This window comes from Cydia splendana, chromosome 2, assembly GCF_910591565.1.
Source record: "Cydia splendana chromosome 2, ilCydSple1.2, whole genome shotgun sequence".
NCBI lineage: Eukaryota > Metazoa > Arthropoda > Insecta > Lepidoptera > Tortricidae > Cydia > Cydia splendana.
Window position 1 is genome coordinate 11,589,238 of NC_085961.1, and position 23,667 is coordinate 11,612,904.

At 36.0% G+C, this 23,667-nt stretch overlaps 1 protein-coding gene and 1 long non-coding RNA gene across 3 annotated transcripts in view; one reads left to right on the forward strand and one right to left on the reverse strand.

Annotated features, from left to right (window-relative positions):
- LOC134804074 (ras-related protein Rab-18-B) overlaps positions 1 to 16,457 on the forward strand; it is a 175,689-nt gene extending 159,232 nt beyond the window's left edge. The window contains exons 1-5 of one of the 2 annotated variants that reach the window (XM_063776979.1): positions 12,520 to 12,837; positions 13,549 to 13,716; positions 14,463 to 14,604; positions 15,237 to 15,359; positions 16,197 to 16,457. In XM_063776979.1, the coding sequence (XP_063633049.1) occupies positions 12,776 to 12,837; positions 13,549 to 13,716; positions 14,463 to 14,604; positions 15,237 to 15,359; positions 16,197 to 16,310 (609 nt within the window). In that variant the 5' untranslated portion in view covers positions 12,520 to 12,775 and the 3' untranslated portion in view covers positions 16,311 to 16,457. Of the gene's footprint in view, positions 1 to 12,519; positions 12,838 to 13,548; positions 13,717 to 14,462; positions 14,605 to 15,236; positions 15,360 to 16,196 lie in introns of those variants that run through there. The other variant, XM_063776987.1, reaches the window with a different exon arrangement.
- The window catches only part of LOC134804118 (uncharacterized), an 805,015-nt gene that overhangs the window by 302,982 nt on the left and 478,366 nt on the right, over positions 1 to 23,667 (reverse strand). The window lies entirely within an intron of this gene.

Consider the following 23,667-nt stretch of genomic DNA (forward strand, 5'->3'; position numbering starts at 1 on the left):
GTTATAAAATTCAACATGATGTGTCATCATCCCTATTGTAACTTTTTTCTACTTCTGCGCAATATTTCTGAGACTGACCGATATATTCCATGCACCATGCATGAACTTTCGAAAGGGAAGCGACAGATTGCGATAACAGTGTGCAATAGACTTCGAGTCTATTCAGGTCTGTGTCACAGCGGACAGTTGAAAAACAGGAAAATAACAGCATTTGCAAACGGCAGCTATAGTCTGTATCTTTAGGTATTTAAATAAAAGTAAACATAATCTACCCTCAAATGGCTCCTTAAGCCAGTGAGAGTAGATGAAAACATTACACGATCAAAGGTAGGGATTCAATGTAGGTTAAAGTCAGGCCCCAATTTCACCACGGTGACAGGTGCGACAATTGTAAAATCACTGTTGATGACGTCACAGGCATCCATGGGCTACGGTTACCACTTACCATCGGGCTGGCCGTATTCCTGTTTCCCACCATCATTGAATTATTTAAAAAAACTTTATTATATCGGAAAAAAACAGATATTTCTTTTGCGAAGTTTCTGACAATTGTCAAGATTTAGAAGAATTGTAGGTAATTCTTGACAGGTAATGAGTTATATGTCGGAATTTCGTGACAATTGTAGTGTTTCTTGTGACAATTGTCATAAACTTAGCAATAGAAATATCTGTTTTTTTCCGATATAATAAAGTTTTTTTTAATAAAACAATGATGGTGGCAAACAGGAATACGGCCCGCCCGATGGTAAGCGGTAACCGTAGCCCATGGATGCCTGTGACGTCAGCAACAGTGATGTTTTACAATTGTCGCACCTGTCACCGTGGTGAAATTGGAGCCAGGTCGTTCAGTGACAGATCCAGGCGGTTTTGTACATGATTGCAGGGGTCGGAAACCGGTATTTGCTCCATACAAAAATACCGGTATTATTAAGTTCTTTTTCGTTCTTTGGTTTATTATTTCATTTTTAATTGGACAATCTTATGACACAAAGTCGTTACCTAAATACATGATTCAGTTCTACGTAAAGAGCATAAAATAATTCCAAATATTAGTATATTTCGAGGTTTTTTAAAAATACCGGCTCCGAGCCCTGCATGATTGGTTAACCACTAAAATGTTATAACTAAGTACCCGAAAATGTACAAATTATTTGTAGGTACTGTACTAAAGGATACAGAGTACCTATACTTTTTGACCGACTGTCACACGAAACAAACAATAATTCTGAATTCAAAATATTATTTATTTATGTAGGCCTAGTAGTACAGTGAAACCTGGTTAATTGGCACCTGGATAAATGGAAAACCTCAATAATTGCAACCAAAAGTCCGGTCCCGGTCCCTTGAGACCAAAGGGCCTCTATAATTGAAATTTTGGAACCTCTATAATTGCAATTTAGATTTTAGGGCTTTTCGTAATTTTGCCTCTGTAATTGACCACGTCGCAACTAAGACCTCTATAATTGACACTGTGCTAAAAAAATCCGTTATTTTTGCTCTCCTTCTTACCTCTATTATTGAAACGAGTCTTACTTATTACCTCTGTAATTGAAATAATGTAGTTGTAGACAGCAGAAACAATATTTTAATAGCAATGATCATTTTATTTATATCTTCATCCAGAATTCAATTTATTTATTGGGTATCTATCACAGCCTGTAGTAGGTGAAATATTTTTTATAAAATCAAAAACAAAGTATGCTTTTTACATTCCAATAAAACTTTCTTCTACAATTCAAGGGAATTTTTTAAACCCAAATGATTAATAAGAAAATAAAGTAGTAATTAATGTAGTGTAAAAGTGCAAGTATAGAAGCTATATATAGACCAGAAACCCAGAACGTAAGCGTGTAAATCTACTTTCAATGGTTATTTGCACCTCCATAAAAGAAATTTGTCAGAACGCAACCTCTATTAATGAAAACCTCTATAATTGACACAACGATTTTTTGAACCTCGTTAATTGACACGACCTGCTTAAATGAAAAACCTGGTTAATTGACAAAAAATGGCCGGTCCCTTGAGATTGCAATTATCCAGGTTCCACTGTAGTATGTACTAATAGTAGTTAGCAAGTATAATATATCAAACATAATAACATATAAATGTAAAAAAACACACGAGATATGAATTTGACCTGGATTTGTTATGGACATATGATCTGTCAGTGTCAAAAGTGACGTTTCTGGTTGAAGAAATGTCTTTTTTCACACTTTTGATACTGACTGTACCTACATACGCACCAAAGTCATGGCACGCTTCAAAATTTGGCTTCTGTCACCGATTTCAAACATCATTTTATCTTTTTTTAATTTTTATTAAAAAGTCACTTTGGAATTTCGATTCTCAATGCATTCTAAGTATTTTCAAATTTGCCGCTCAAATTTGCTTGAATCGTGCATCAACATTGTTAAGTAAATTTCAATACTGTTTTGTTTTTGTATGCTACCGTCGAATATAGGTCTCGACTCTCGCCTGAATGGAAGAACGGGACAAAACGTTTCTTTATTTCATTAGAATGCATTCACGGGGAGTCTATTGTGAAGGTGTGTGGCGGCTCGATATCTACCTAGCGCCGTTTTTAAAGAAAATACCATCTTTAGGATAAACAATATACTTGGGGTTGGAAATAATACATACCTACTTAAATGTAAAAAAAACGCTCGTGTCAGGCGCGGATATTTTTTATCCTAAGCGGGTGTCGCCTTAAATCAAAATTGTTCCGCGGTTCTGATGCGTGCTTCTTATCAAAATATAAATGTGCTTAAGATGAAAAAATCAAAGGATTAGATAATGGAAATAAAATAAGCACTTAGCAATGCCTACCTATGCCTACCTATCTACGTCCAAATGCACACAAAAACTTTGTTTATTGTTTATTTATTGTATACATGTACAGTACATCAGTGATGCATAAGAATACATGGTGTTAATTATATATCTTAGGAATAGTACATGCTACCCTGTGAGGGCATTACAATGACTTATTTCTATACTTATGTTATATTTTGTAACATCTTAATATGTAGTACTAAAGATTAATTAATAATGGTATTAAAGAATTTAATTACATACATTTAAATTTATTCTCAATTATTATAATAGTATTTGTCACATCTAATTGAGTGTCTAGTCAATTTAAATCTTTGTCATTAAGGAATTCGTCTATACTATAGTAACATTTTTTTATCAGTAGGTCTACAAGCTTTTCCTTGAATACGCTATCTCTAATCTCGGCCGTTATACTGTGGGGTAATTTATTATTTCATATCTCATGCTCTGAAAGTGGGTCGTTGTTGTTCTAAAAGGTGCGCAGAAAGTGATACGTTTATGCTCTAGCGCAGAAAAGTGGTGTACTCCTCTGCGTCCCCGTCCCACGAACAACTGGGTGGAAACAAAATGGAAAAATAGTGTCTTTATTTCCTCGCCTGGAACAATTGGTAATTGTTTAATTTTACTAATCCCACGTTGATCCTTTTTTTTATAAAAAATGATGTAAGTAAAATGTTAAGAACTAATTATTCTTGATTTCTTTCGTTGAATTCTATTTACTCGATTTCATAAGGCGGGAACCAAAAGGAATACACCGTAAATATTTTTTTAAACCTTACACTTGCGTAAATGAGCAAAGGCAGAATCTTATACAGCCACAGTTAAACGTTTGTACGATATTAAATTGGTTTTTAAAGTTATTTAGCACTATATTTATGAAAATAAATAAAATACAAGATAAAAAAATCTTTTATCATTAATTTAATTGTTATTTAATATTTAAAATACTTTTATTATGTTATTACGTGGTGCGGCGTACCAAGGTCGCGGTGCGGTCTGGTAGTCTGTTGCGGCTTTTAGAACGAAAAAGTATAAAATTAAAAAGTAAGAGGCAATCCCGCTGATTTTCATACTATAATGAACAAATCATTTTAAAATTACTGCAGTTTGTTAAAAAATGTGTGTTTTCGTAAATATTGCAATCTAAATGATTTTCGCTAGGGGTTATTAATCTTCACACATGTAAAGTCTCCGATTGCAAGTAAGTCCTAAGGAAAAATATCATGGCCGTAGGTCTATTGGGTACTTCAATTACTGATTTTGCGAAATTGCCTTGTCTTGTTTGGTTTCCTCGCATTCGATATGAAAAGTAGAGTGTTTAACTCGGGTGAAAGGCACCATTTCCGTCTCGGACTATTGGCGCTCTCACTGCGTTCGAGCGCCAAACTACCTCGACAGAAATGGGTTCCTTTCAACCCTTGGTTAACAATCTACTATATATTTTAATGGCTCTTGCATGGGGGCTGTTTTGATACATTAGCAAATTGCACGTCGGGATAGCTAGTAAATTTTTACATCTCGTATTGCCAGCTACTAGATTTTTGCGCATTTCATATACTTCTTTAAGTATAGGTATGTTATTATGACCAACTGTTTCAGTTTTCGTTTTATGCCGAGGAATGGCAATATATTCAGTATACGTACCGAAATAACAAAGGGAAAGCTATAATTCCTAAATCAGTCATTGTACAACTAGGCATATCAAGAATACGCACATATGTAAGTACCTAATCAGAATTATTACCATAAGATTGCATTACATTTTTTATCTATTCGGTCAATGGACTTGAGAATTTCTCCCACATACTAAATTATATGTACTTCATTCTAGGTATAGACTTTAGAACATTACAGAATCAGAGACTCTAAACCACAAAACCACAGACCGTAAAAAAAAAAGCAAATTATAGACAGTAATAGTACCTAATAAAACTAGACATCGAGCGATGTTGACCTCTGCCATTTTAGGAGTTTTATACGGAAAATATTTAGGAGTTTTAGATTGACGCCAATTTCATTTCAGTCCCGTCTGGATACCGCTTTATTTACAGCTAATAATTGATAAATGTTACCTACTTATTAAATAACATCCTAAAAATTGCACTAGTATTATAAAGAACCATTTTTCCTTCTGGCTAATCAGATAGAATTAGGTAGAAGGAAAAGTGGTTGGAATGAATTACACCTAAAATAAAATATAAGGTTCTAAGATTTTATATTATATTACCTTATTCCAACTAAATAATAATACCCGTAGTACAGCCATTGTATCTCCACTATAGCGACAAAACAAAAGGAGTCACAGAACAAAATAAACAACTTCAAAGTTCCCAACGGAGCAAGACCAAGACTTATTCTTTGAGCTCTACAATAACTATTTTCATTGATAAATTTATAACTTTTATAACCGTCTGCTGTATACTGTATCTGTGGTTGAAACGTTTTATTTATTCAAAAGCAATATAAACTTTATTTTCTCCTCCACTCGAAACGACCTGCTTTGAAAACTTTGTAAAATACGTATCTGAGAAATGAATTTTTGCTTGATATTTTCTTGGTACAGTTCGCCATTAGATATATTAGAGTGGCCAAAGGTGCTCTTGCTCACTAATATCTGAACACTCCTCTATTCTCCTCAACTCGGGCGGGTACTGATTGGACTACATTAAACAGCATGCTATAATGCTCGCTTATAGGCCGACTGCTCAATGCAATATTTTGTTACTGCCCTGCAATGACAAAGATAAGTAGGTAATTCTTTTTCAACTAGGCATGTTACCGCACTATGATTTATGAACTTCAAAAGTGCAAACAATAGCATGTAAGTAGGCAGTCTTTATACGATATACGCAGGTATTTAGTCAATTATTTACAACTATTTAAGTATTTGCTTTGATAATATAGGTATACTATTATTGAAGTTATGTGTTTTTAACTTACTAGATACAATTAAACCGTAGTAATACGTTAAGTTTTTTGCGTATTTTGCCTCTTTATGACTTGAATAGGCAAGAGCGAAAGAGATATTTGTGGTAGGGGCAGGTTGCGTTGCAACCCGAGGGGCAGGCTAATATTTAAAACAAATTAGTAGGTAAGTACTAATAGGATACTAATAGGTAAGTAGGTACTTACCCTGGTATGTTTGTCCGTTGCTCGTCAATGCACATAATCACTGACACATTACCATACGTCGTTATCGCGGGAGCAAAAACAAGCCTGTCAAAGAACACAATGTAACAGAACGTCTGTTTTGTAAAAGTGGAATACACTGCCTACACATTTAAATCTCTAAGATGTTGTTCATATCTAGCATAAAGTTTTCGCTGGAAAAGGTCAATTAATCTCGTATTTCACTTTGTAAACGTATACCTATAAGTCAACGTGTCAACTTGAAAAATAAGTCACCAATGTATTTAATTATTTATATCAGTATTTACTTCTGAAAGTATTTTAGTAATAGATGACCAAAATTTTAATCTAAATTCGATTCTGCTACATTTTGAACCCATAGGTACATATATACGTTACTCGATAGGAATGTCACTTCTGTTATTATTTATTTGTCATAATCTTTCATTACTGTCAAATCGTTGTTGCTCCCGCGATAACGACGTATGCACATTACCTACTTAAAAAAACGCCCACACGCGGTCTGCACTAGAAAGTACTTACTTGAGACTTGAGAGAGACTATTTTCAGAAACTTAGAAAACAAACGGTCCCACAACACGTTTTGAAAAAAAAAACATGGCGCCTGATGTTAGCTCTATTGTCTATTTTTCAATAATTTCGTATTTCCGTGAGTGGTATGTTAACCTCGATCGTTACTGTACTTAACATCACTAAACAGTCAATTTTCAATTATAATATTTGTAATAAAAACCATAAAAACGTAAAAAAGGCACCGGGACCGCACTACATCAAAATGAATGACAGGATAAACAGGTAAAAAAAAATCAAAAATTAATACCAAATAGGTAGGTAAGGTAATATTTAAAATATAGCCGGTCAAACCGAGGGTCAAACAAGGTTTTCACTTGTCATGCTCAAAAAGTGCACCTTTATGTCGTGCGTAGACGACATAAAATCGCATTTTATGCTCTAGAGCAGGGGTCTCCAAACTTTTTTACCTGAGGGCCATATTGGGCTTCAGAATTTTCGAGCGGGCCACGGCACACAGCATTTCGGTGCCGGGGGGGGGGGCGTGTAACTGGCTCCTGCTGTTAGGGCTGAACACCTGGAGAAAATTGTGTTAAATCACATAAAATATACTTGGTCAAGCAGATCTTGTCAGTAGAAAAGGGCGGCAAATTTGAAAAATGTAGATATCGTCCCATAGAAAATTTAAATTTCGCGCCTTTTTTTACTGACATGATTTGCTTGACCAGCTATAGGAGTCGATTATCGTTCAAAAATACTCCGAAATGTTTGACTTGGCAGAAAACCAAGCGTCTGAAACTCTGATCACATGTTGAAAATTAAAAAAAAAAATTAAAAAGTTTGTTGGCGGGAATTGGTTATGTATTATGTTCTTTCGCTTTACGACAATTTCGTGGTGTAAATTGCCGTGAAAATGTGTTTTATTTTCCTCACAATCGAAGTGAAAAGCAGAGTGTACAACAAGGGCATAAATGTCCATTTTTACCCTCGTCTACTATTTTGCCTCAAAATATTGCCTCGGGTAAAAATGGGTCACTTTATGCTCTTGTTGTACAATCTACTATTTAGTAGAAAAAGGGGTGAAATTCTACCTTTCCATGGGACGATAACTCTTCGCGCTTACTTACATTTTTTTTTTAAATTTGCCGCTCTTTTCTACTGACAGAAATGGGTTGACAGAGTAGGTACATAATTAATATATTTTTTAATACAACACCTTGATACCACAGACCAAGATCAACAAATTTACTAAATTAAACCATATTCTATTTTAAGTAACATAGAATAGATGTACCTACTGATGACGATTTTCTACTGCCTGAAATAGGTTGACATACTTTAATAATTACAGTCTGTCAACCTATTTCAGGCAGTAGAAAAAGCGGAAAATTTAAAAAAAGTAGGTGGGAAGGATTATCGCCCCATAGAAAATTTGAAATTCGTGCCTTATTCTGCGGACAAATTTGTTTGACAGTGACAGACTATATTAAGAAGAAAGCGAACTTTTCTCGCCTCCAAAAAACATGCCAACGAGATAGCTCGAGGGAAATTACCAAGGCCCCAACGTTTTCTGTTCTCTTTGACGGCGCAGCAACTAGTATCATTTCTCTCTCCTCGTTCTTTTAAAAATGCCGTTTGTCAAAAAAGGACAACCATACTGTTGACAAGGTGGACTTCAAATCAAAGTGTTGCCCATGGTCTAATAAAACATGGTCTTCTATTCCCAGAGTGACACGGGCCTACGTCACAATAACATTGCCACTTTATTTCAACATAACATGTTACATGGGTACATTCCCTAATAGCATTTTCTTGTAGGGATTTTGTTGGGCCTTTGTTTACGTATTAGTTGGGCAACCGTTATATTTGGCCGTACGATTTGCTGGAGGGCCCTCGACAAAGGCCCTCCCGAAGATTCCCAACAGAGGGCCATAAGAGTAATTTTTTCGTTGGGCCTATTTAAATAAATCATACAATTATTCAACGGTGGTGGTTTTGGTTGGGCCGTGGTTGGGCCTATACACATTTGTTTGATGGTTGGTTAATTGTTACATTTGGCCGTACGATTTGCTGGAGGGCCCTCGACAAAGGCCCTCCCGAAGATTCCCAACAGAGGGCCATTAGAGTAATTTTTTCGTTGGGCCTATTTAAATAAATCATACAATTATTCAACGGTGGTGGTTTTGGTTGGGCCGTGGTTGGGCCTATACACATTTGTTTGATGGTTGGTTAATTGTTACATTTGGCCGTATGGCTTGCTGTAGGGCCAACTGCAAAAAAATAAAAAAGGGCAATTTTTTCGTTGTGTTTCTGTTTGCAAACTCAACAATTACCCAACGGCAAGTCAGGTAGGTCGGTAGGTAGTCGTGCACCAGGTTGAAGGCCCAACACAGCTTGTCCCACAAAGGGCCAACATTGTAACTTTAACGTTGGGCCTTGTGTAGGATTCTTACAATACTACCGTAGGTAAATAGTTGTGTAATTTATAGTGTGCCTACAGTCTAATTATGTAATGGGCTTTTGTTTACGAGTCCTACAGTTACCCTACGTTAAGTAAGTGGTTGTGTAATACGACGTTGGGCCTTTGCTGATAAATATTACAATTACACTACGGTAGGCATTGGTTGTTTCCACATGAAGGCCCTAGGCTAGGCAGCAGTTGTTGTTAATCTTCTCTGTATCGTTCCAATTTTAGTATATGTACTGCCGAAGCAAGTACACTTACTATACACTCTAATTTGTATATACTCGTATACTAACCGCACTTCGAAACTTCGTAAGCGAGATTTATGTTTTTTGAGATTTAAATTGAGAAAATGTTGGTAAAATACATTTTTTTAAATTTATGTATAAATTTTATAGTTATAGCTATTAGATTTATAAGTTACTGTAAAAAAATATTATGATTATATCCGGAATAATCGAGAAAATAACTATAACTTCGATGTTTGGAGACAGTAACGCCATCTAGTGACGCCACAAGCAAACTCAACTGGTATTGTTGGGCATCAGTACCACAGCCAATGTTGGTAAATGCGATATTTGTGCTCACTGGGCCAACGAATGTTATCGTTATTTAGCCACCGGTACCAAAATACACAAAGGCCCATTGTTAGCCGTCAGTGCCACAGCCAATGTTGGTAAATACGATATTTGTCATCATTGGGCCATCGGATGATATCTTTGACTAGCCAACGTTACCAAAATACACAAAGGCCCATTGTTGGGCATCCGTGCCACAGCCAATGTTGGTAAATGCGGTATTCGTCACCATTGGGCCAACGAATGTTATCGTTGTTTAGCGAACGGTAGCAAAATACACAAAGGCCCATTGTTGGGCCTCAATGCTACAGCCAATGTTGGTAAATGCGATATTTGTCGTCATTGGGCCATCGTATGATATCGTTGATTAGCCAACGTTACCAAAATAAACAAAGGCCCATTGTTGGGTATCAGTGCCACAGTCAATGTTGGTAAATGCGATATTTGTCATCATTGGGCCATCGGATGATATCGTTGATTAGCCAACGTTACCAAAATACACAAAGGCCCATTGTTGGGCATCAATGCTACAGTCAATGTTGGTAAATGCGATATTTGTCGTCATTGGGCCATCGGATGATATCGTTGATTAGCCAACGTTACCAAAATAAACAAAGGCCCGTTGTTGGGCATCAATGCTACAGCCAATGTTGGTAAATGTGATATTTGTCGTCATTGGGCCATCGGATGATATCGTTGATTAGCCAATGTTACCAAAATAAACAAAGGCCCATTGTTGGGCATCAGTGCCACAGCCAATGTTGGTAAATGCGATTTTTTCATCATTGGGCCATCGGATGATATCGTTGATTAGCCAACGTTACCAAAATACACAAAGGCCCATTGTTGGGCATCAATGCTACAGCCAATGTTGGTAAATGCGATATTTGTCGTCATTGGGCCATCGGATGATATCGTCGATTAGCCAACGTTACCAAAATAAACAAAGGCCCATTGTTGGGTATCAGTGCCACAGCCAATGTTGGTAAATGCGATATTTTCATCATTGGGCCATCGGATGATATCGTTGATTAGCCAACGTTACCAAAATACACAAAGGCCCATTGTTGGGCATCAATGCTACAGCCAATGTTGGTAAATGCGATATTTGTCGTCATTGGGCCATCGGATGATATCGTCGATTAGCCAACGTTACCAAAATACACAAAGGCCCATTGTTGGGCATCACTGCCACTGCCAATGTTGGTAAATGCGATATATGTCATCATTGGGCCAACGAATATTATCGTTGTTTAGCCAACGGTACCAAAATATACAAAGGCCCATTGTTGGGCATCTGTGCCACAGCGAATGTTGGTAAATGCGATGGTGGGACAATACAAAATTAATGTTGGCTACGGAACGAACCTCATCCCAACGTTTTCCCTACCGTTGGCACCGTAGGCCCCAACGAAAATGCTACTAGGGTTATAGCTATGGTTAATAAGTTAAAATATTTCTTTATAATTTTATCATTTTCATTTATAATGTATTTTATCTTAAATTTTACAATAACACGTCAATTTTAATTATTCGTTAGCAATATCTTCCGATTCACGAAAGAAATTTCAGACGTTTGGGTAATTCTGTTTACATTACTGGCAACACAGGATAGCGCTGTCACATTTGACAATTCGGATCTAGATAACTTCATGCCCTGACCGTCATCCTTGTCGAACGCGTGTTAATTGTTATTTCCTTCTCGCTCAGTGTCAGCAGTCGCAGTGTTTTCCAAACTTTTCACGTCGTAAGCTTGGTAATTAATGTGTAACTGTGAATTAGTTTTTTAAACGTTTGTGTTGTATAGATAAATAAAGTTTAATTTAATACATTCGATTTTTTTTATTTTACTATGTTTCTACATGAATAACTTAAAATTAATGCCGTTAAAATAATTTTCACCGTTGGTTAAAATTCTCCCACATTTTAAAGTTTGAGAACCTGTAAACAGCATGATGACGTAGGCCCGTGTCAGTTAGGTCATACGCGAATCTCGGAATAGAGTACCAGGCGGAGTATATTATTATACCATGGTGTTGCCTTTTTTGATAGAACCAGGTTGTGTATGTGTGCGTAAAAGCGTATATGTGTGCTCTTTTAGGGATGTGAAAAGTCGATTTTAATCATATTATATATCGATAAACGCTACACAGCGGAACGAAATAGCGATTAATTGAAGCTTCAATATCTTCGTTAAACATAAACATAATTGAAATGCTAATGGATAATTAATATATTATAATGTAATAAAATAATTCAATTATTGCGGAACACATATTTTAGTACATAGGTATTTATGTATTTTAATTAAATATCTGAACTTTCCCTTGGTTCTGATGAAATTGTGATCTGATAACCACAATAAAGAATAAAAGCATTGTTGTTCATTTTAGGTATCGTTAAACCTTTGAAGTAAAATTAAAATTGCAAGAAATGTCGATAGTTTATCGATATGACTTTATCGACATGGCTACAGCAAGGTGGGCCACATTGTTAATCGTACACTAAACAAAAGTGGCAACAGTGACAGCTCGCTGAGGCGTCATCTAAGTATATAAATTATTATATCTATGGAAATTACTGTTCCTTTCTTTCTTTAGGCAGACTGTTGCATGTAGGTACAGACTCTCTTTTCAAACATAGACAGAGAAAAGAGAGAATCATTCCGTTTTTTGCTCGTATTATAGTTCGACAAGAAATTGTAGAAAAAGTGAGGATGCAACTTCCTACGTCATTGTCACATTTTTGACGTAAAATGCTTAAATATGGCAACAAGTTAGTATGGAATTTATTTAGTTCCATTTTATTTAATTTCTTCTATTTTATGTCGCACTATAAGTGTCCCAAATGAAAGGAATACTTACTAAACTCTTTGGGGATGAGTAAAGTTTTTTTTGTTCTTGTTTACTGACAAAACGCTTCAATCTGAGAATATACGTTGCATTAACTAAACGTGTCCTGTCTCACGTCAAACGTCACTGTCAGTGGCAAAACTTAGCAATATTTTTAATGCAATGTACGACGTAGAATAGCTATTTTTTTCACAAAATATCAAAGCTTATTACGATATCACACGTTATTAATCTTTGTTTTAGTGCTAGTAACTCGCGTCAGTGCCTTGGGTATATAAATAATCCATAGTACCAATTTATTGTATCTTTAATACCTACTTTCCCGTACGAAAACAAAATTGATCTTTTTGGATTCAAAACCTTTCATCAGATCTAATTGAAGGCACGGATATGGATTACGTGACTGCGTTAAAGATTTTAGTTATCGGAGAGAGTGGTGTAGGCAAATCTAGGTGAGTTGTATCAGGATGTTAATTGTATTTTTTGGACAAAGGAGTGTGTATTGCTAGAGCAAGGTTACCATGACTCATTATCGTATCATAACGTTATTTAAGCACCTCGCGAATCATTTTATTCTAAAATTTTGGGAAGCATAATATAAATTCTATTGTAATTTATGAGTTATTACTTATTTTACACTCTGTTGTCTATCCTCCTAAGGCCCAAGATCCTACCTATAGTACTTATTCAGTTTGATGAAATTTAAATCTTTTTCAATTGGAACAGAGTTGTATTTGTTTTGTTGCATTCAATTTTTAAACAAAACCAAAATCAACTCTATTCCCTGCACTAAAGGTTCAAATTTCAGTGGCAAATTCTGGACTTTTCATTTGTGTGACTGGGCCTGTTGACGCTATAGGTAACCTTATAACCTTTGAAATAGTTCTAAATCTCCATGTTCAGCTAGTTTTTACACTTGTTATGAGATTTTAGCAGCTCTTCTATGTCAAAAACTCGGTAATCATTTCATCACCCATGCTTCATGTTAATTTTTATTGTTAATAAACAATAAAAACACAAACAAATCAGCCTAGTTTGGGTTCCGCCAGACATTTCTTTTATGTAAAAATTGTACTGTTTAACAATAAAAAATATTTTGTTTTTGTTTGTTTTTTTGTTAATCCTGTTTCAAAAACTAACCAATTAGTACTATTTATCAACAGTATCATCTTGGCATTTACAACTGGTGACTACAATGCGTCATTCCCGGCCACCATAGGAGTGGACTACAAATGCAAGATCATGGAAGTGAACGGAGTTAAGGTGAAGTTAGGCATATGGGACACAGCTGGCCAAGAACGCTATAGGACACTGACTTCGAGTTTCTACAGGTACTACAACCTATTTACATTTTCATCAATATACAGCAAAACTGATTATAATTGTTACCGACTGATGGCAGTTCAAAACAGACAAGGGTGAGCTGTTTGCCTTATAATATGACGTAAGATGTAAATAGTTAAAATAGCTCACCCTCTCTGACCTCTGATTATGTGCATTTTCTACTTCAAAGGTTGATGACCTGTGGAACTATTATCAAATGCTGTGGAACTATTATCAAATGAGCCATTGATATTTGGAGTTGGAGTAAATTTCAAACATTGTTTACAAGCTTGTATTTCTTCACATATCTTGGTCCATGTTACTATAGCTTGACAAATTTGTATGTGAAACTCCCATGGATGAGAAACATGCAGTGTGTGGCGGGGACTGACGGCTCCGATGCCCGCACACTTCATTTCACGAGTGTCACATACAAAGCTGTTAAAGCTATAAGTTATCCCTACCCTAAATGACTGTATTGTGCAGTCAGCATGTCAGATGGTGCAGGCTAACAGCCATATTCGAACTTTAAGATACATCAAATAATAGATATGGAAACGATATGTCAAACAAGTGTCAAAAGTGAGGTTTCTACAAACAAAAACGTCACTTTTGACACTTGTTTGACACTGACATATCCAATCTATATTGTTTCCATATCTATTATTTGATGTATCTTAAAGTTCGAATATGGCTGTAACTTGCAAATAGCAAGATGTAAAGTATGTAAACAAATAATGTCGCCTTGTTGCAGAGAAGCGCATGGTGCTATATTAGTGTATGATGTATCAGAGCCAAAGACACTAGCTAAGCTAAAGGAGTGGGTGGAAGAGCTGCAGGTCTACTCTACCAAGAAGAACATAGTTTGTTTAGTTGTTGGCAATAAGATTGACAAGGTAAGGCTGATTCTGTACATTAGTATTTTTCATACATCTCGTTAATATTATACATAATGTAGTTTGTAACAAGAAAAAAAGCATAAAATTGGAATCTTACGTAAACTTTATATTCATTATTACTTGTTTTAACTGTAAGTATAAAGTCATTTATTTACAAACAAGATATATACAGTGGTATTACTAAAATAAATTAATAACTAGCTTAAATCTAATACTTGTTTAGGTATACTAGTTTTGTATACATAAATCTGTGTAAATTTACACTTAAGCTAGGTGCAAGGTGTGTATGACAACCTATGAGAGTTTTTATCACAATACAAATTTAATTTTTATTATTATAATTTTATAGTGATAACAGCTGTCATATGCACTTATTTATTATGCATAAAAGTTCCATGTCTGAAAAATTATCTACATCTATTTTATACTTACATGGAAAAATGAGAACCATTTTCTTCTTTTCCAAAATGGAAAAAATTATTTATTAATATTGTCTTCAGCTACTGCATTAGTTACTCAACAAATAAAACTATTTGAATATAAATATTGCGTAATATAATTCAATTTATTCATAATCTTGTCATATTGTTTGTTGTCTAAAATTTTATCTAGTATTTTTCATCGTTCAGGCTCGGCAAGTGACCAGGGAAGCTGGGCAGGAGTTTGCACAAAAGCATAGAATGCTCTTCATTGAGAGCAGTGCCAAGACCCAGGAAGGTATCAACTTGGCATTCGAGGAGCTAGTACAAAAGGTAAGTGTCTAATTTAGGGACAATAGCATAGTTCCACATTGTTTTATGATAGCTTGTGATATGAGATTATTGTCAATATATTTTTTCCTTTTTTATTGTAGGACGTACCACATTATTACAATCTATAAATCGTAAATACAGATGATGTATGTACTCCTCCTATATCTTGTTCTTGGAGTATGTGGATGTGGGTTCGATTCCCACGTTGGCCAGAGTTGATCATTGTTGATTTTTTCATTGTGATTGACATCTCGCTGCCCCAATATTACAGGGTTCTATGTTTCACTTTTATCTAACTGAAATTTGAACATTGTCATTAAGTCGAATTTCAACTATCTTGAAAATGTAACAGAAACCTGTAATATTGGGGCAGCGATCTGTATTTACAATTTATAGATTGAGAATATTGTCCATTGTTATTGTTAATTTCTTCAGCATTTTATATTGAAAACCTGTAAAACGCGATGATACCGTTCGGCTACGGACATTTGGACATGAATACTTTTGCAGCCAACAATTTGGTCATATCACGAGTTGGTATAAAGGCGAGCTATGCACCTACGGATAGTAAATTCGAATCTTAACTAAACTTATGTTGTCAATGTTGTCATGTACCTAATAATCGTAACGTCACTAGTTAGAATTTCAAGTAGGAAAATTAATAAATGAATCATTCGTGTATTAGTTTCGTATAGAATTTCAAATGGAAATATTAAAAATGATGGATTTGAAAATACCACCAATAGGCTATAGCTTTGTTTCATATAATATCTCGCCTTTGAAACATGTCTGGATTTGAGTCGAGTGATGATTCCATTATGTCAAAATGTTTTGTAGATAATCGAGACACCAGGCCTCTGGGAGTCCAGTCCCACTTCAAACATCCGCGTAGGCAGTGACGAGCGACGGCAGCAGGAGTCCTCTTGCTACGACTACACGTGTACCATCTAAGCACGGTTTCAGTAACATCCTGTATATTTAACGTAGTACTATTAATAAAATGAATGGTTTTTTTACCAAAAGGTCACTTTAGCTCACAAAGATTTTAATGTACATTTATTTTGCTATAATGGGATTAAATATGGATTTTATCACATATACCTATATCTACTTTATCATTATCAACGGTTTAGGAATTCTGTTGAATTTTTTTAATAACAAGTCACACACGTTGGAATGCACTTATTTTGCGACAAAAGTCACATGTATGACTTGTGTTCATATAAAGTTGTTCTTAGAGCCTATAATAGCTGACGACTTGTGAAGTCTTAGAGCATTTAGTAACTCGAGACGCCTTGTCTGTCTATTTCTGTACAAAAAAGTCTGCCGATTTTTGCGGTAGAGGGGCACATCAAATGTATGGCTATTTGCACGTAACGTACAAATAGCCATGTCAGATAAACGTCAGTCCATACAAAAGTTTGCACAATTGTGCAAGGTTTTCGGCGGAGGGGTAAGCTCTTAAAGGCGACTCCAGTTATTAAATGCTCTAAGTGTGAAGTACATCGCTTGCATTACGTGCCCTACCTACTCATCATATAGGTACCTTCTCACGGTCTCCTAGCCTGGCTGGCAGAGTAACCCTACCTAGGAAGCAGGAGTGTGTGGGGAGTGGGGAGTGTGTGTTTGTGTGTCTGTTTGCGTGCGCGTGCGTGTGCCTGTGCGTGTGCTGTACCTAAATATTGCGTAATTAACATAGTGAAAAAAAGAGGGGTAGGTACTCTATCTCGCGGGCGATATACTGTCGCGCCCGCCCTGTGCTAGGCCTACTGATTTTGGTTCTTTGGCTCTGCGGGTTCAGGTTCTTCTATCACTCTCACAGAGCATAAGGGTGAGCGAGATGGCTGTCATGTTTTTGAATATTATATTTTTGTATGTTTTTATCAAAAAAAAGTAATCTATATATTCTAAATAAGTATGAGTTCGATCAAAAATAAATTTGTGCATTTTTAGAAACACTTCATATTTTTTTGCTTTTATGCAAATCTATAAATTTTTAATTTGCGTATTAGATATATCTGGATATAATATATGTTCGTGACTTTTTTCTATTGAGCGAAAGTCAGGAAATCAGGTTTTAAATATTTGGCCACCGTATTGTGATCTAAAAAAGCGCCACGATTTTTCAGAAACTGCTGGCTGAACCTACTGCACCGTAACACAAATATATACACCTCCTATTTAAACATTTTTTTTATCAAGCTGATACCGTCTTCAAGCAATATTAAAAAATTTCTAGCGTTTATTAAAGAAATGATTTAGATTCAAATAATAATTAATTTTTGAATCGGCCACTTAATAAATTAATGTCCTTTAACAGTCCCTAAAACCCTTGCGAAGTCGCATTCACATCCCTGGCACACTTTCATACAATTGTATACCTACGCTATACATGCGACGTCTATTTAAATAATACGTTCATGTGTGTATGCCCATACATCGCCTCTATACCAAGGACCGTCCACTTACATTAGCCTGTTCTACATTATGATGGAGTGCCCAAGACATTTCCATTTATCAAGACCCATCGGACAAATAAGCCTGCCCTCAATGGCCCAAGATGGAGCCCTGCTAATGAGTGGCGATCGCTCAACAACTTGTACAAACGTTGACAAATATATAGAGGAAGCTTTTCAAATGATTTATATGAGATAGACACGATTTTTGAGGTTGAATGCGGCAAGCACTTGGGCGAGAAATCAGAATGATGAACGCGCGAGATTAATGTTGATGTGTGAGATACGATGCCGAATATACTTACCTAATGGCAAATGGCTTACAGTAAAAATATTAGCATTGACGGTCAAATTACGTTTTTAAGTTAGAGTTCTCAGAGAGTCTGCAGCGATGTTGATAGCCTACGCAGTGCAAGTGTTATTTACACGTCATAATTTCATGTAAGTTTGACGTTTAAAATGACACTTGCACTGCGTGGGCTATCAAAATCACTGCAGACTTTTCTCGGTCTGACTCTATAAAACTTGATGTAAGATTTCACTCCATAACAAGCAATTAATAAGTACCGAACCGTAAATACCTATTTTGATTGGACCAAGTTTACTTTGCACAGATTTTGCAATGATAAAGTGTGGAGTCACTATAAATTTCATTTCAATTGCAGGTGAGCGTTTTCCAAAAAAAGTGTAGGTACATTTCATTCATGTCTTCAAAATATTGACTTCTTGGGCTCATTTTACTCAGAATAATTTGTACATTCACGTCGCATACATGCAAAAATGTGTCCAAAGATTTCCTTAACAGATCGTCACATTCTTGTATGATTTTTTTTTGTATGAACGTGACGCACTGGAACAAAAAATTTCATACAAAATTTTGGGAAATGTACACTTTTTTTGGAAAACGCTCACGTCACAAAGACATCTGTCTACCAGGGATGTTGCGCATGTTGCATCCGCGGAACATCCGCATTATTTTCAACACCCGCATCCGCATAAAATCGATGCGGAGCTAATGCGGGTGCGGATGTCGAACAAGTCTGTACAGGAACGTCTTAGCGGCGGCGTAAGTGCTAGGTAATTTCGTCATTTCATTACCTATAATGAAATCGTCTAGATCCAGAAAAGTCGGCCAAGTTACTGTTTATTAAATATATTGCACCTATATTCTTTCGTTTTTTTTAAATAAAAATGACTAAAAATGTAATATTTGACGTTTTTTAAGTACCTACGTAATCTTGAAATCCGCATCCGCGGATGTGAGCCTTTAAATATCCGCATCCGCGGATGTCAAAAAATCTGCATCCGCAACATCCCTGCTGCCTCACCCAGTACGACTCAAACTCATTTGTAATAACCACACTAATAAATTCCAAATTAAAACTGTTTTTCAATGGCTGTTACAATGGCAAATAGCTAGAGGTACCTATATATACTTACTTTAATATCGACTTATTTTAGGCACAGACATAGCTAATGCGAAATTTATAATTTTTTAACGTCACTCATCATTTTGTTAAATTGAAAGATGGACACTAGCGATATTTAATGGTATTTAATTGTATTTAATAATGAGTGAAGCTTGAATGGAACAGGATTTTTATTTAAATGGTTCAGTGGATGTTAGATGATAACGAATAAATCTTTCCTCCGTGAATAAATATGGAGATTGCAAGCAGGAACGATTTAGGCGTAAATACGTTTGCGCTGGTTTCCGCTACATTTCACATGTTGTAATCGATTTAAAAAAATCGACTGAATTTATTGCGTTTATTTTTCTGGAGAAGAATATTTTATGATGTTAATAAAATGTTGGTTCAGAATATTTCCCGATTGATTTAGATTCGAGAATTCAGAAGCTGGAAGAGTGGTTAGTAGGTACCTACCAGAAAGCCGACGTTCAATTTATTTTAATCTTTAATGGTTGATAACAGTTCCTTTTTCGTTAACTTGGCAAGCGTAAGTACGATCGAATGCGTTTTCAATCTAATTGAAGTACGCCATTTTAATTTTAGAACGCGTAAGAAGAGACCCAGCTACACACTTAAAGGAACGTAAGGTATAGGTATTTGTTAACACTAGACATGGTAATGTGATAAAGCAAAACATGTTTTGACTGCCTCTGCCCTGAGGCTGATCAATGTGGTGTATTCACATTGGTTTCCGCATAAAGCTTTTTATCCACCTTTCTAAAAATGATAAATACAAGATGAATCGCCCTGGAGCGCTCCTCATTTGTCCGGGCTAAACCCAATTTGATTGATGGGGGCACGGTCGATCATGTAGCCGCTACAAAAACGGACATACGTTAAAGTTTATCAGAAATTTAGACACGGGACATAGGTTGATCGTGATTAGGTAGGAAGTAAAACATCTGCCATTAAAAAGCCCGGACCATGTTTGGGGAAATAGGTAATAAGTGGGACTACCTACCTTGGAATTCCTATCTCGTGTCACACACAAAAGATTAAATAACTAGACTTTCTAACGATAATTTGTCTTAATTCAGGTATTCAAGGTATATTAATTAAAACGAATAAAAGTGTCCCTTAGGTATTTTTATACAAATGTAGTAGGGTGTCAGTTTTGTGGCGGTCCATACAAAATGTATTTATAATTTTCAATCTTTAGATAATATTTATCGATAGTCTTCGGGATTATGTGTAGAAAAACCCGAAAGTTTATGGGTTTTCGAAAAAAAGTAAATGGTAGGTACACTTTTTTCTGGAAATTCTCATTGACGGTTTCTATAAGTATAGAACTGTTAGGTACCTAATTGATTTTCGTTGTTTCCATATTTTTTACTGAAATTTCTTTACACATGAATTAAAAAAATGATGAAGAAAAGTGAAAAGTAATTTTAGTAGGTACTTGTGTTAAAAATATATTTTCTTAATTTTTTTTTGTTAATGTTAAAGAAAATCCAGCGGGCGGGAGACGGACTCTGTTGCCAGAGTGACAAATTTAACGAGTTCTACTTCCCACTTACAGCTACAAATATTTAGAACTCATATGTTGTACCTTTTTACTACTGATAAAATGACATAAGTGAGAGTACACACCGAAGGCGCAAAAAGCATCCTCTAATATTACGCAACGCACCGTGGAGCTTTTATAACTTTTTTTTATGATTTCTCCTTATCACCAGTTATGAGAGGAATCTCTGATTTGCATGGCAAATATTTTATGTCATCGTAACAATTTGCCACCGTAATGTTTGAGTGCGTTGAAAATATCCTACAAACTTCTTTTTTACCCTAAAAAGGTTTTACGTGTCGGGCAACAATGATCTGTGAATATTTTTCACCGTGAAAATACTTCCGTAACTTTTTGACGAAACTGAGCTTTGATGTCATCGCCGTCAGTTAAAATTGTATGTAGGTAAATAGTAGGGCTTCCAATACCGGGATCCCGTCTGTGGAAACGCATTTTTCAATACCGGTATTTTTTAATGCAATACCGGGATCCCGGTATTTTCAAAAACAAGGAAAATGTGCCGATTATACCGTTTAAAATCTATTAAAATATCAAGGCTGTATCAAGAATATTACTTGCCCATTTAATTAAACAAGATCATTTCATTGAAACAAGATCGGTACATATATATGCATAGATAAATATTTGGTGATGAATTCTGATGTTCAGGATATGATATTAATATAGTTATTTCTTAAAATTATATCAAAGAGTGGAAACAAATGAGAGGAATTGTAGTATGGCAAACGAATTTTTGGTGGCAAATTTGAATATAGTTGGCTGGTTTATTAGGTTGAACTAATAGTAGAAGAGCCGGCCGCAAATTTTCTAACCGACTTGATACCACGATGAAATGCACAATGGTTTCCCATAAAACTGATGCTAAGTCCGAATTCGATAGTCTGCCACGGCGGAACTTGCCGAAAGTACGAAAAAGAAGGCCACTTCCGGTGCGAAAAAAGGGGGCTGATTTAACCCATCTGATACCGAAATAATAGTTATGGCAGCAGTTAGAAATTTACATGTAGACACAGAAAAGCGAAGTCTGCCAGTATTTTTTATGCCGGAAGTGCTTGGCAGACGCTCTCAAAGGTGGCCACCGAGACCTCTAATTTAACCCATCTGATACCACCATGAAACCAATTCCAGTCGGTAGGTATGAACCCTCATGTCAGGAATATATAAGTCTGCCAAGGCCTTTCCTGCCGAAACACCTTGGCAGACGAGATTAAGTGGGTTATTCCCACTAGTTTTATTATTATTTTTTTCTGATTTTTGCTTTTAGCCTGACGCCCCCTGATTTGAATTACTTACACGTTCTTCCAATGAACATATTTTCCAAAAGAATAAAAGTTAAATACCAAAAAAGAAGTGTACGAATAGTAGGTACCTGATGCCCCTCTGGTAGAGTGTCATTACCATCGCGCTAGCGTAAGTGTTTAAGCAATCGAGCCAACCAGCGTAACATGACCGAGCGATGTAGTACCCGAGCGTAATTGGAATGCGAGCCTATGCTGGTTAGTCCGAGCAGTCAGCCCATCCGAAGCGCGCCCTAAGCGGTTTTAATAACAACCATGCCCTTTTTACTTATTAATACAAATAATGAATACCTACATATTCCAGCTCCGCGTCGTGTTATAATAGAACAAAATAAAATAGCTGTAAATAATAAAACGAAATCAGTTCTGTCGGTTTTTGACTGATTTGTTTGTTCGTTTGTATAAATATGTAATTCAATTTACAGTTAATAAGATACATTTAATCCGGATAATAAGTTAATTTCTACTTAACTAGAATGAGACTCTTCTAATTTTGTTTTTACACTTATACCGGAAAAACTGTTTTAATATTTTTGATCACAATTAAAGCAGTTTACTGAATCACTAACTGACACATAATTATTTATTACAGCACGCTATATTTATACTATACTATTTATACTGTTTTTATTAGTATTGAATTCAAACAATATTTTGGTGGTAACTACTGGGAAAAAAAAATCCCACCTTTTACCAGTGGTAACTACTGGGAATAAAAATTGCCAGTAGTTACCACCAAGCCGAATTGGTGGTAACTAGTGGGAATTTTTTTTCCCAGTAGTTAACAGTGGTAAAAGGTGGGAAAAAAATCCCAGTAGTCACCACTGGTAAGAACTTGGTGGTAACTAGTGGGAATAACTCGATTAAGTTAGCAAGATGTACATCAGTTACCCTACATTAACCTATCTGATACCACCTTGAAAACAATTCCACCACAAGATGGGTAAATGCAGGGTAACTGATGTACACTTTGCTAACATAATCTCGTCTGCCAAGGTTGTTCGGCAGGAAAAGCCTTGGCAGACTTATAATATTCCTGAAATGAGGGTGCATACCTACCGACTGGAATTGGTTTCATGGTGGTATCAGATGGGTTAGTGTACGGTAACTGATGGTCATCTTGCTTATAATCTCGTTTGCCAAGGTGTTTCGGCAGGAAAAGCCCTGGCAGACTATATATTCCTGAAATGAGGGTTCATACCTACCGACTGGAATTGGTTTCATCGTGGTATCAGATGGGTTAGTGTAGGGTAACCGATGGTCATCTTGGTTATAATCTCGTCTGCCAAGGTGTTTCGGCAGGAAAAACCTTGGCAGACTCATATATTCCTGAAATGGGGGTTCATACCTACCGACTGGAATTGGTTTCATGGTGGTATCAGATGGGTTGATGTAGGGTAACTGATGTACACCTTGCTAACATAATCTCGTCTGCCAAGGTGTTTCGGCAGGAAAAGCCCTGGCAGACTTATATATTCCCGAAATGAGGGTTCATTCCTACCGACTGGAATTGGTTTCATCGTGGTATCAGATGGGTTAGTATACGGTAACCGATGG